Below are 13,858 nucleotides of genomic sequence, written 5' to 3' on the forward strand. Positions count from 1 at the left end.
TTTTATAAAAGAACCAGTACCTTGTAGTTTGCGTGAGTAGCTTTCAGGACATCGTGCAATTTGAGGTACGAAGGAAGGTGATAGAAACTCCCCAGTGATGAGGACTTGTTTGCTGTGACAGGTCCTGGGGTATCAGATTGTCGAGAGGCTTTAAAAACACGTACACACAGAAAATAAATTTTTACATCAAAAGCAAACACTCACCAAGTTTAAAAGAGAATTACTGGCAATAATGATTTACAAAGTATTCTAGTGGGAAAAAACTCGAATTTTTCCTCTGACTTTTGATTAATCAGAAGTAACAAGAAGCTGACTAACAAGCATAAGCAGATTCTGAGTGCCTCCCCAAAAATGCTAAAATGAAGTATGAAGAGGAAAGCCGTGTGATGCTAGCGTCTGGCTGCCGGTTCGTGAGTCTGAGGAACAGCCAACTCAGTGGCCTCCGGTCCATCTCAAGACCGCTCGGAGCGCAAGGCGCCCAGGGGCACAGGGGGCTGACCCCCGGCCCGCTGAGGTCACGGGCCCTGCGAGCACCACAGGGAGGAGTGGGCGTGGCCTGACACCGTACGGGTGCACACGGCACCATTAAGCGGATACTAAACATTAAGTGCCACGCGCTACGTGAGGCTCTGAAGACTCGGGATTTGGAGCCCTTCGTTTGCTAAGCCACCAGCACGGGGACCGGGCACACGCTGGTAACTGCATTTGTAAGGCTCTGAAGCTCTTCAGCTGGTAAATCTCCCACCAGCACCGTCGTCAGTCCTTGGAAAACGGCGTCTTTTAAAAGCGTTAACACAAATGCTCTACAAGCAGAAGGGACGCAAGTCGCGTCCGGCCCCGGCACTGAGATGGGCGTGGTGGGGAGGAGCCCAGCCGGGCGCGGTCACCTCCTGCTCGGCCCTGCCGTCCCCGTGCGCCTCAAGAGCAGCACAGACCGCGTGACCGCAGTCACACCGCACTCTGGCCCCCTCTGTTCTGAGATGCTCCCCTCCTAGCATCCGAGAGCCTCCAGGTTCCTCTCACTCGGCTGGTCGTGTCCCCACTGTGCTGCCCCCAGCCCTCCCGAAGGCACACCGTCCACTCGCCATTTCAGGGTTCTCCACGCATCAGAATCAACAATTTCACCCGCCACGTCTACCCCACCCGCCTTCCTGAAAGCAGAGCACCTCCCACCCCGTCCTGCGGTGAGGTGAGGGGAGGAGGCGGCCAGCGAGCTCCTTGCTGTGGCCGGACGCCTGCACTCCTGGGACCCCTTGTGAGCAAGTGACAGGGGCACTAAAAACGCGGTCTGTGCACACTCAGTAAACTAACATTCACTATCTGAAACCAGACCTGGGAAACCACGTCCCTGGCCTCACTGTGTATTTTATTTCCCCAGGCCAACCAGTTACTATATTGACCCTGACGTGAGCATAAGCTTCAGGTCTCAATTTCCACACTACAAATGGTGCCCCACCCCTCTCCCCGCCACGCCACGCACCTGGACTGGCCTCACCGCCTTTCCTGGGGCTCACGGGCACAGACGGCGGCTCCCCAGCCTCCTTCTCTTTCCCCTTCCGCCGGATTGGACTCAGAGAAGGGGGGTTGGTCAGAGACGGCAGGGCGGCCTGAAACGGAAAACACCGGCTGTGAAGGGTGCGCACCCAGCGCAGGGCTGAGCACCGCGGCACGCGGCACGCGGGCCGCCACGCGCGGGGAAGAACCGGCCCACGCACCTCACCTCCCACCTGGAAGCCAGCTCGGTCTGCACCCCGAGCCCACGGCCACGGAGCTCGGCCACCACGTGCACACCACCCCCTCCAAGCCCTGCAGCGGTGGCGGCAGGCTCCAGGCGCCGTGGTGTGAAAGGAACCCAACGTTTTAAACTCCGCTTTTCAAACGAGTTAACAGGAAAGCTTGGTGGCATGTGAATTACACTGTAACTGTGTGATGTAAATGACGCTGTTCAAAAAAAAAAGGCCACCACAGTGGTCCAAATGCTACACTCCACCAGCCTGGAGCAGAGCAGGGACGGGGAACACAGAAGAGTGTGTTCACATGTGTGTCCACAGATGTCTGTGCGTGTGCACATCAGCACGTGGGCTTTTCTGTGAGATGCTCCGAAGGGAACACAAAGAACGTGATGGGCAAAATGGAGAGCTGTGACGGCTCTCATCCTCCAGCTTGACAAACACAAAGCGGGGGAGCCCAGGGGCAGGCGCCAGCTGGGGGGGGGGGGGGGACGGGGGGAGCCCAGGCTGGAGCCCATGTGAGATCCCTCCAAGGAGAAGCGCCCAGTGGCAGCTGGCCACACCGGCCGGCGCTGCGAGGACAGGCTGGGGTCTCCGACTGTCAGGTTGTGAGGGCCGGAGAGCAGACCTGACTACCTGGGGCTGCCCAGTCCCCCCGGGAGCACTCTCTGCACGTGGCTGGCTAAGTCTAAATCTCATGACAATTAAACAGAATGACAAGTTCAGTTCCTCAGTTGCACTGGCCACATGTCACGTGCTCGGCTGCCACCTGTCCTGGCTGGTGCAGACAGAATGCTCCCACCCCTACAGGGCGGGGCTGGAGGTGCTGGCCTGGAGCTTGGGGAGAGAGGGGGCGCGAGTGGTGGGCAGGAGGACCAGCCCAGGCAGCAGAAGGCGGCAGAGGCAACCAGGAAGCCAACCAGAGAGAACGTCTTGGCACAGGAGGGGGTCCTGAGGGACGCATGGGTGCTGAGATGGCACACCCATGAGACCCAAAGGTGGGCGTGGCAGGGAGAGCTGCCGTGGAGAGCAGTGGCAGCAGTCGGGCCAGCAGGGGTTAGGGAATGTACGGCCGAAGCAATGGACAGAGGCTGTGCAACGAAGGTCGGTGTCGGGGAAGCGCGATGCTGACTCGGGTGTAAGCGGGAGACTGGAGGGCAGCGGGAGGAGCAGCCGAGTCAGAGGAGAGCTCTCAGGGCGGAAGAGACAGGAGAGAGTCGGCACACACAAGGGGGCCCGTCCACCTAAAGCTCACTGTGCAGTTGCCATGTGTTCTCAAGCTGACACTACTGAACTGCACGTCAGAGAAAGGCAAAACTGTTGGCCAGCATTGCAGGAGAGAGCAAATGAGATACCTAGCCAGCAACTTCAGCTCTGCGTTCGGGGCCCACACTCAGAGTCTCCGAGCAAAGTCAGGATCCCTCTCAGAGGTGACAGTGAGTGACAGATGACACCAAAAGGGCTACAAACTGGATAAGCACATCTGGTGTTCAATCCAGTGTCAAGACAAGAGCCATGTTGTTCACTTACAGCAAAAGAGAGTAAGGAAGGGTGTCTGGAAGCCCGTGGCGCCACCCGGAGAATTAAACCAGCTGCTGAGTAAGAAGTTACCTTGATCGCCGGTCCAGGAGCCACATCGTCCAGGACGTGCGCACAGATATTAAGCACCTTCAGCAGGTGGGAGAAGAGCTGCTCCACCACGGGCACCAAGGCCCGGTCACCCAGAGCCGGCCAGGCCTCCTCCTGCTTGGTGGCTGCGGGGCTGGCCTCTTCTTCAGAGGTCCACGAACTTCTCAGAGACCTGGGGGCACTGGCTGTGACACAGGAACATACGTTACTCCCGGCTCCGCGGCGAGAGGACGTGAGCCATTCAGACCCACCAGTGCTGAGAGTCTGCTGGACACCTCTGCCTGGGGGCCCACTGATTCCTCGGTTTCAACGGTTCCCAATTTCTGTGTGTGTCCCCACCACACACCCACCCAGGATGTGACAGAGGCCTCCGGAGCTTTACAACCAAGGTCGAGCTGGTGAGCCAGGCCCAATGCTGCCTGTTTCACTCTCTCAGTTGGTCTCTTCCCACAGTTCCACAGCCACTGCCTCGCTCAGACTCTCAGTCTTCCTCAACCACGGCACTAACCCCCTGCGTTCCCTACCTTCCTCCTCCAGCCCGCGCTCACGTCAGCCGAGTCATCCGACTGTTAGTCCCTTCCGTGAAGTTCCCCAATGACCTCCCACAGCAAACAGACTAAGTTCTCACTGGTGGAGACTGGCGACATCCCCAACCCCCTCAACTGCCACGGGCCCTCCCTCACCAGCCACTTTTTTCATCCTAGTCCTCGTCCTCATGTGGCATGCAAACTGACGTGCAGCCCTCAAATGCCACACACCTTTTTCACGTCTCCAGCCTTCACACGAGCTGTACCCTCTGTGCGGGGCGCCCTTTGCTGCCCACCCGTGAGTCTCACGTCCCGCCCCAGCCCCCTGCCACTCCCTGCCGCTGCACTTCCGCTCACGGCGGCCCTACAAACCTACCTTCCCCTCGAGAAGGCAGCCCTCACACCATACCCTCTTACGGCTCCAGTACCCAAGACAGTTCCTGGCACACGGTGCCCACCAAACTGCAATCAGAAGTGAGCCGGCCTACCACTAACTGCGGGGCGCAACTGGGGAGGGGCTACTTTAAAATGCTGGGCACAGAAGAGCTGCCTACAGTCCACACTTACACAAGTCGGCAGCGTCTGAAATTTTGGACGACAGGAACAAGCCGCCACTGGCAACGACCTCAGTACTTGTCCTCCACGTACTCGTCACCCCCACCCCGCAGTGGGAAACCTGCCATCCCTGCTTCAGCGCAGCGCCAGTACCTGCAAGCAGGTTCCCGGCCAAAATCAAAGCATCCTGATGCGCCGAGAGGTCCAGCGGGAACCAGGCTGACGAGAGCAGGGTAAGGATCACGGTGACCATCCCGACAGTGCAGCTCTTCCTAGACTCGTCGGAGGCGCTCAGCGGGGGCACTCTAGGGGCAGACATTCGCACGGTCCAACTACAGAACACATGTTAAGCGAACAGTCTTGCTTCCTCTTATGACCCAAATAGAAGGCACTGCACTGTTCATACCAGCTCATAAAGAGGTTTTACTGTGGTTAACTAACACCTTTTCTATGACCACAGCTCCGTAAGTGTCATTTAAGAAAGGAAATCAGGTAGCAGATCTGATTAAAAGTATTACAACTGTTTACTCTGATAACCTTTTAACTTTCTCTAAGTTTTGACTTGGCACATTTTACTCCAACATCAAAGTTGCTTGGAAGTCAGGTCTAACGTGGGGTCTACGACCCATGCAAGTGCTCGCTGACTCCCAGACGGAGTGCAGGCCACTTCCAGCAAGGTCGGCTGGCCACGCACTGACACACGCGCGCGATCTGCAGTTTTCCTTCCGAATGTGACGGTGAGTTCCTAAGTTTTCCGCAGTCATCAGTACACATGTGGAAGCCGGCTCCTTAAAGCTGCAGGAGACTCAAGATCACTCTGCAGACGTGCTAGGGCTGTCTACTGGAAGAGAACCATTTTTACAAGGAAACTGCTGCCGTAGTACCACAGCGCCTACACTACACTCCTACAGCTGATCAAGATTTTGAATGTCAGGTCACATTTGAGCTTAAACAAAAAATGATTCTAAACTTTTAATACACAGTGGAATCAAGCCAATCAGAAAAATCTTTTGCCAGCATATACAAATTCCCTTAAATGAACCTGCATATCACACCTTCAAAATCCTCCAAAATGCCTAGAAGTGAGTATCTGACATCGATTAGGAGCACAACTAATTCAGCATTTCCCAACAGCTCCTATCACTAGTTTCCCACACAACTAATAGGGCAGAGGCAAGTATTCCACTAAGGATTTTCCCAAAAGGTCAAACTGATCAAAGATTTAATAAGAAAGGGCTCCCCAGAACTGCCCCACGTCGCCGTAGATGGCCGCGCGCCGAGGGAAGTACATACCCGCAGTGCCAGCCTAGGCTCCAAACGCACACTGGGAAGGCAGCGGAGAGAAGACACAAAGCTTCGCAGCATCCAAACTGAAGAGAGCAAAGATAAAACCACAGCCAAACGACAAAAAGGGTTTATTAAATTGAACCCCCTTTTCCCTTTACAGAAAGCACAAACAATGAAAACGAAACTGAGAGCTATACACGACGACAGGGAATCCGCCCTCCCACAGCCCAAATGCGTGCCTTCCAAGGCACGGCTGGACAACGGAGACACGGGTTACAGCCCAGTGAAGTCAGCGCCTTCGCCTGGAACTCAGTCGTCATCCTGTGCCACCCCTGCCCGCACCACCCTTCCTCCCTCTGCCCGGTCTGTGCCTGCGCTCACGCTAACGTCCCTCTCCCTGACCAGACCGCAGGGACCACTAGGGCAGGGACCTTCTCTGCTTTTACATCCCAGGCCTAAAACGGCATCTGACACGAGTGGGCCACGATGAACACAAACAAGTAGAGTTTGTGGTATTTTGAACAAATCAAGGGAAGACCGAACTACAGAGAGCCCAAACCGTGTTTAGGTGTGAAAGACTCTTACATATTCATTAAGACACTCTAGTCATCAGTTTCTGAGTTTTTACAACATGCAAGCATTTCCTCTGTCACGTAAGATAAACGACAAGGTTTAACCTGATAATTGGCAAATTAGCACTACTTTTGTGTAACCTCCTTTTTTCCTGATTATGAAAGTTACACTTGTTCATTTTAGAAAATTTGTGAATATCTGAAAAACATAACCATTCATAATCCTAAACCTTACTTTGGTAATTTTCTGCCGATCATTTTCCTGAGCCTGTGAGAAACGTATACATGTGAACATCGTTCTTCACAACTGAGGTCTGCTTGCATGTAAGCACAGGTTTGCGTTGTGCCTTTTCACTCGATGTTACAGCCCAGGTTACCTCTCCACAGATTGTTAAAAAGTCTGCAAAGCATCATTTAACAGCTGCACAGTAAACACACGCCTACGTTTACAGAATCAGTCACAACCGGAACTTACTCGTTCTTAGATTCTTGGACATTATGATTCTTTTGTAATTTCAGCATCATAAGTAATGATACAGATAATCAAGCAAAACAAAAATCTTTGTTGGCATTTCTGATTTCTCCCCCTTGGTGTGTGTTATAAAGTCCCTGAATCATATATATTAGAGAGATTTTAAACTTCTGATATATTACCAATTCAGATTACGGTAGTTTTTTTCACTTTTACGTCTTCCTAGATCGGCTGAATTTTTTCACAATGAGCACATATTACTTTAATAATCAGGAAAAAAAACAGTTGTTTCCATCCCCACTGGAATAAACCGGGGCTCTGTTCACAGACACGCAGCTTCTCGGTCAGCCACACTCGTAAGAGCCCTAACAGCGTCCTGCCATGACGAACGGGCCCCACATACCGCCGGGGGTCAGCCTTGCCGAGACCAGCCAGAGGAGACTTACTGTGAGCGCTCTCGTGGTCGACGTGACTAGTTCACGAGACACTGCTGCGATAACTCTCGAAAGGTTATTTTCCACAGTGACATCTGCTATGCTCGGTAGTAAGTTATAGCCTCTATATATTCTGACGAGAGAAACATGGAGACTTGAAATCTACTGAAGTTTATGACATTTTCAAAATTCAAACGGCATTTAGAGTTTTAAGATTAAAGGCCACAAGAAGTTAAAGCAGTCTTGACTTTTACATGAAAGGAAGACTGGAAGTAAGCGAGGTCATCATTCTACAAAAATGGCTGAAGCTGCCGACCCTGCCCCCCCGCAGCCCACCCCGACGACCGCAGCAGTGCTCTCCCCAGCGGGGCTTCGCCTGCAGTCTCGCTCCAGCCCAAAGCCGCCCATTTCTGAAGCTTCAGCTTAGAAGTCTCGCACCTACTCCCGACCCCGGACTGAGGAAGTCCTTCCCACTGCTGGGCTCCGCCACCTCCCCTGCTCACCCGCAGCGCACGCCCCTTTCAGCCCCTCCTTGCAGTTACATCCAAACTCTCACTCCCCAGCTACACCGATGAAGCCCACGCAGGATGAGAGTTGATGCGCTCTTGTCTCCCTCGGTGCCCGTCCACAAGGCACTCGACACAGAACGCAGGACTCCACTCCACCCTCTCCCACCGACCCCGCGGCAGCAGGCAGAGCTGCATGGCTGGTCCTCGCGGGACTCAGGCAAGGACCCAAGAAACGGCCCAGTGGCAAGAGGGCAGCCCGAGTCTGGGACTGAGAAATTTTTCAAAATAGTAGTTAGTAACCAATTTCAATGAAATATTACAACCATCTCTGTTGGCATCTAAATATTCATTTTCTAAAATGACATTTAGTTAGAAAACAGCAAGCTTGTTGACAAGCAGCCACCCTAAGCGTTGTCAAATTCCTGAGAATGAAATATTCTTACATTGCTTCTGCTTATCTTAAAGAAATATTTATCCTGAATCTTTTCAAAGGGAGAAAATTAGGTTAAAACAAGGGAATTCTCTGAAAAGTTATTTCCTTGTGTTTTTTAAGCAGTCTTTACATTAGCAGAGATGACACCTATTTAGGAAAAGCAGCTTCAAAATTTGACAAGCTAAGTTCTAAATTCAGAAGAAAAGATTAAATGAACATTCCAGCTCACAAAGTCATTTAGTTCAAGTTTTTAAAAAAATTGTCACTCATGAGAAAAAAAGACCATACCAAGCTAATTTTAAAAATAACACTTGAAACAGAGAGAGGTATTTTTAAAAAGGCATAATAGTCTTATTATCACTTCTGCAGCCTTCTTGGCAAACTGAAATTCTAAAGAAAATTATAACTTCCATTAAAACATTTCTGCTCTAATTATTTTTATAATCTACGCCGACTCATCTGGGAATCAGGTAAGAATGGGCTGTGTACAGTCATTTGAAATTGTATTTAAAAGACCCTCACAGAAGATGTGAATAATAATTGCAAATCACTGAACTAGGGGCTAACCCTAAGTAACTCTGATGCGCTTCACAGCCCCTCACCTAGACACTCATGGGCGGGACACAGCCGTGCTCTTCACGGATAGCACAGAGACAGTGGGCGTCTTCACGGACAAGTGCTAGGCAACACACAGCATGAGTGACCTGGTCCTACAGGAAAGTACACTGTCAGCGTGCACGTGTAACAAACAAACTCGGAGCCTTGTGACGTCCCTGAGGGGTGACTGCGGCTCAGCCTGAACAGAGATGGGGTGGAAGACCCTGAAACAGAGACTTCCTAGCAAGGGAAGACCACCTACCCAAATACCCTCACCCAAAGCTCTTCGTCCAGAGAAGATGGCGTTCAGAGCAGGCCCTCTGGCTCAGCCTCGGGCGCATACCTGGTCACGGTGCTGACGGAGAAGTGGGACGGAGGCTGCACCTCGTGCATGAGAAGCTTCAGGTCAACGCTGCTTTGCTCCCTCGCCACGGCCACCACCGGGTCAGCCTGTCCTTGGTCACACTTGTAGAACAGCTTTGGGACAAGCCTAGCATAAAAGTAAGGTTCATCTACCTCAGAGAGCACAGGAAACCCACCTGTGGGGCACCACCCTTCTGCACCCAGGCGGTTAAGGCTTGAAAGCTCTCTTTCCAATAACCTCATCAGCATCAACAAGCCACCGTCCTCAGGAAGTGCTGAGCACAGAGCACATCTGAATGCCACAGGCTGTCCCTTACTTTTTTGACTGTGTTTGCACGAGTGACCCGCAACTCCCAGGTGGCAAAGCTCCAGCTGAGACCCCCACAGACTAACTGAGCTCCGAGGCAGAATACAGAACAGGAGGGCTCACTTCTGCGAGGGGCACTCCCCGCAGGCTGTGCATGAGTGCACTCACACACCTAACGGTGGTCACGTAACTTGCGGAAACAATCATTTTATCACGTTGGTTTGCAAAGCCCATTAGCTTTAGTTAAAGTCTCCTCCATGAAGACCTGGTCGTAAGCACAATTTTTTTCTAAGGTATAATAAATTACTATCATTCACAGAAAACAGTAAAGACCCAAAATCTCTGATCAGGCAAGTCATCCAAATCCAGTTAAGCACATGAAAAGGTGCACCTCACAAGTCATCAGAGCGAGAAGACAGCAACAACGAACGCTGAAATGACGGCCCCCAAAACGTAACTCTGCTTTTCTCTGAGTAGTTTGATTACAAAGATTTTTATTTCCTGTTTTATATCTTCCCTAAATTTTGTTTTAATGTATTAGTTTTAAAATAGGATAAAAGTCATTTTAAAAAAGAAACACCAATGTCTGCTGAAGCAACAGAACCGTACTGAACTTATTTTGAAACACTTGTTTTGGTGAGAAGACTCGGGCACGATCACACGCTGGCAGTGGGAGTGTGAGATGACACGTTCCTGGAGAGCAACTTCACACTAAGGCATCGAACCTATGAACAGCCACACCTACGTATCCGCCCAAGAGATGCTGCAAACGTACAAAGTCTTCTGGGCAAGGGTTCAAGCAGCACGACTCACAGCAGTCAGAAAGTGGAAATAACAATGTCACTAGGAGTGTCTAAATGAAGTGTCATCCACATGACAGAGCACTATTCAGCAAGAAAGAGAACAGACTGCTGGAGCCTGCTACACAGCGTGGACAAGACCTCAAAAAGCAACCACAGGAGCCGGACAGAAAGCCGTCTGCTCACTGAGTGGTGCCGTTTATAGAAAAAGGCACAGAAGAGCCAGTCTCCGGAGGCAGGAAGCAGATTAGTGGTTGCCTGAGGCTGTGTGGGAACTGGGAGTTACTGCACGCGGGCACAACAGATCTCTCTGGGATTATGGAAATGTTCCAGAATTGGACTGTGGTGAAGATTGCACAACTCTGTATGTTCACCAAAGATCATTGAATTGTACACTTTAAATGGGTGAATTTTAAAGAGATGTAAAATTACACCTCAATAAATCTATTAGGAAAAAACGTCAAAAAGCTGGCTTGGCCTATAATTCCAGGAATTAATACTAAGGAAACAAATTATGTGTAGACATTTATGTATGACAATAGTCACTGAACTATTATTTACAACATGCATTATTTACATCAATAAAAACTTACTATCTGACCAAACAATATATAAAAATTTACCACAACTTCATACTGAAAAAATGGCCACTAACTAAAATTTTTTTCTTAAAGAGCAGTTTCAGCCTTTACTTATCTCGCGCTGTTATGAAACGTCATGCGCTTCAGCACAAAAGTATGAATCCTTGAACACAGGGTGCCGCCCAAACAACAGTGGCAGCTACAACTTCTTTTTTAGGAGAATGTTTCTAACAGGAAGATGCCAACGATATACTAAGCGGAAATTACCAGGTAACGCAGTCGCATGTACACCTTGCCCCAACTGTGAGAGATTAACTCGTACCCAGGACGTGCAGCAGAACGCCACCAGCGGCTCTCCCCAGAGGGAGCGCCGAAGCCGACGTCTCTCTCCTCCTCAGTGCTACTCTCTGTATTTCAAAACTGGGGCCATGAAACTTTACTTCGACAACAGGAGGCGAGCACTCTGCTGCTGCTCTCGCTGCCACTTCAGATGACTGTGAGTGAGCAACGCCTTTGCTGACAGTTTCAGGAGTAGCTGAAAGCGAGCTCAAAGCCTCAGCACCGCCCGGGGCCGCTGAGCCGCTCCCTCTTCCACGCGCACGCCTCGCGCACCGGGCAAAGCGTCCCCAAGATGTGAGCCCTTGGCAGATACCTCGTCAATGAAGCCGCGGCGACGTGTCGCACCCTGGGGTCTTCATCCCCGAGCAAGTGGATGACGACGTTATTGAGCACTCGCTCCTGCAGTTTTAGAAACTTTGGAAAGAGAGATAATAAAAACAGATAAAATCTCTGTATTTAACCAAATTTTAGGTCAGATACTTTGGAAAGCCAGTGAGGAAGAACTCAACTCCACTAGTCTTAAATTCACACATAACAACCACAACTCTCATGATCGAAACTGCGAAATAAACCTAAAACAGAATGCATTCTAAGAAGCTCTGCACCACTGGGAAGGTGCGTTCCTGGAAGTTAAAACATAGCTTACCCCGGTGTAATGGTGAGCCCCTCTGTGTAGGCTGTCTGCTTTTGCCTCCAAAAAGCTCACCAACCTAACACAAAAGAACACATTTCACAATGAAACAATTCAGTTACTCGGCAAATGGCCACCGATGGATGGCCTGCAAGACTGACGGAGAGCGAAGGCGCAGGTTGCTGTTAATCCAAGAGCCGTGGAGGGCGGGGTGGGGGGCACTTACTTAAAGGCACAGAGGGACTAACGTTTTCAAACAAGCAGAATTTACATTCCTCTCATAACTGCAGGCTCAGTCAGATATACTCAGTGAACTATTTTTCTTCAAAATGAATATAAACATCTGTTATTTTGAAAGACCCCAAGTGCCCTACAGAATGTTCAGCTCAAACACCCACCAAAGAAGTCAGGGGAGCAGATGGTGGGGAGGGGAGCTGAGACTCGGGCCCTCCCCGCTGACGGGCAGGTCACCCCAGACCCCATGCAGCACGCTGACTTCACGGAGATGTTCCGGGGTTGAAAGGAAATGCCCATGAGGGGCACCCAGCCCAGCCGGGCACATAACAAGTACTCTGTAAGTGGTGGCTTAAAAAACACGAACCTGGACAATAAAGGAAAATTTCCCTTCTGAAAGAAAGCACTGAAAAAAAAACATTCTGAACCAAAACTTACTCTCAGAAAATGAAAAACTGCAAGAATCAGAAGTTACTTTTTAACTGCAACACGATACAAATCAGCAGTCTGACCCACATTCCTTTTAAACAGCAGAAGTGACACAGGCTACGTTATTTTGGATGTCTGAGCTCCTCTTTCCATCCCGTCCCAGAACTTCAGTGACGCCGAGGGCAGAGCCGGGGGGGAGGCAGCACCAGCCGCGCAGCCCTGACCCGGACCCGGGGCGCTCGCTCGGCCGCCACCGCTGCCCGCACCTGCTGACCAGCCCTCCAGCTCACAGGTCACACCTCGGAGCAGCTCTGGTCCTGTGACCCCGTGGTTCACTGACCTGAAGTCGATCTCGGCGAGGGTCTCCAGGAGCTCAGTCCTCACCAGCCAGTAGGAGCTGCTCCTCAGGGCGAGCAGGTCGGTGATGAGCTGCAGGCCCCACCGGCTGTAGCTGCTGCCGCAGAGAGCAGCGACGCAGAGCTGCAAGACACGCGGGCGGGCGGGCGGGCGGCTCAGGGGTCTCACGACCCTCACACACCCATCCCGTCTTCTTCTAATGGCAGCAGGGATGCTGCACTGCTTCTGCGTCTCAGAAATGTGTCATATCTACTCATCTCAGCAAACATGAGTTTAAAAGTGAGTGAGTGAGTCCCTTTCACACAACTTTTCTTCCTCCCGCTTCTGCCCCTGTCATGGCCCCTCCTCCCACACCAACCTCGCAAGCACTGACCAGTGGTAAAGAGGGAGACCGTGCGCCGCATCACTGCCGCTGCTAAACCCAGGACCCGGGACCCAGGACCCGCGCCCCTGCTTATGTCATCGCCACCCGAGCACACAGGCCAGGGCTTCCGCAGCCGCAGCCGTAGCCGTCCCTGCACCCTGAGCACACACGTGGGCGGGTCCACATGCGGGCTGACACGTGCTGACACCCGGTCAGCAACTTCACCTGTTGCCGACAGACCTCCCTCAGCTCCAGGACAGACAGACTGACTGCAACCTGGCAAACATTTGGAACTAAGGAACAGTTCTGGCCAGGCCATGAAATTTCAGAAAGGGAAGGTATCCCATAAATTTGGTAATTGTAGGGTTTTTATTTTGATTTTCACTGGTTAATTTTGACTGTTGTTGACGGGTCAGTCGTGATTTATGACCCAACTGGTATATAAAGCTCAGCACGTCACCACACAGAGGATGGAGGCTACTCCATGACACGAAACAAGGTGAGTACACAGCCCCAGTCTCACTGTAACTCAGTGTTCTATGGGTCTGAGAGTTGTTTTTTAATTCATCAGGTTTTGCATTTAATGTGAGCAAGATATATTTCTAAATATACCCTTTAGGAAAGGTATATTTCAAACAAGTATTTTGAGAATTATAACTTAAACTAAAGTCTATTAAACTGTTTTGTTGGCAATGTTTTCTTTCTAAG

The 13,858-nt window shown here is 51.1% G+C and overlaps 1 protein-coding gene across 6 annotated transcripts in view; it reads right to left on the reverse strand.

Annotated features, from left to right (window-relative positions):
* HTT (huntingtin) overlaps positions 1–13,858 on the reverse strand; it is a 123,207-nt gene that overhangs the window by 58,815 nt on the left and 50,534 nt on the right. For 5 of the 6 annotated variants that reach the window (XR_010382028.1, XM_064488554.1, XM_064488546.1 and 2 more), the window contains 10 exons: positions 12,770–12,909; positions 11,782–11,845; positions 11,449–11,549; positions 9,089–9,235; positions 7,219–7,339; positions 5,735–5,811; positions 4,595–4,773; positions 3,342–3,544; positions 1,481–1,607; positions 21–148 (listed from right to left, as the gene is read on the reverse strand). Coding sequence is in view for 5 of the 6 variants with exons in the window: in XM_064488554.1 (XP_064344624.1) it covers positions 21–148; positions 1,481–1,607; positions 3,342–3,544; positions 4,595–4,773; positions 5,735–5,811; positions 7,219–7,339; positions 9,089–9,235; positions 11,449–11,549; positions 11,782–11,845; positions 12,770–12,909 (1,287 nt within the window). In the remaining variant the exon portion in view is untranslated. The remainder of the gene's footprint in view (positions 1–20; positions 149–1,480; positions 1,608–3,341; positions 3,545–4,594; positions 4,774–5,734; positions 5,812–7,218; positions 7,340–9,088; positions 9,236–11,448; positions 11,550–11,781; positions 11,846–12,769; positions 12,910–13,858) is intronic. The other variant, XM_031438376.2, reaches the window with a different exon arrangement.

The sequence above is a fragment of the Camelus dromedarius genome, chromosome 1, assembly GCF_036321535.1.
Source record: "Camelus dromedarius isolate mCamDro1 chromosome 1, mCamDro1.pat, whole genome shotgun sequence".
NCBI classification, from domain to species: domain Eukaryota; kingdom Metazoa; phylum Chordata; class Mammalia; order Artiodactyla; family Camelidae; genus Camelus; species Camelus dromedarius.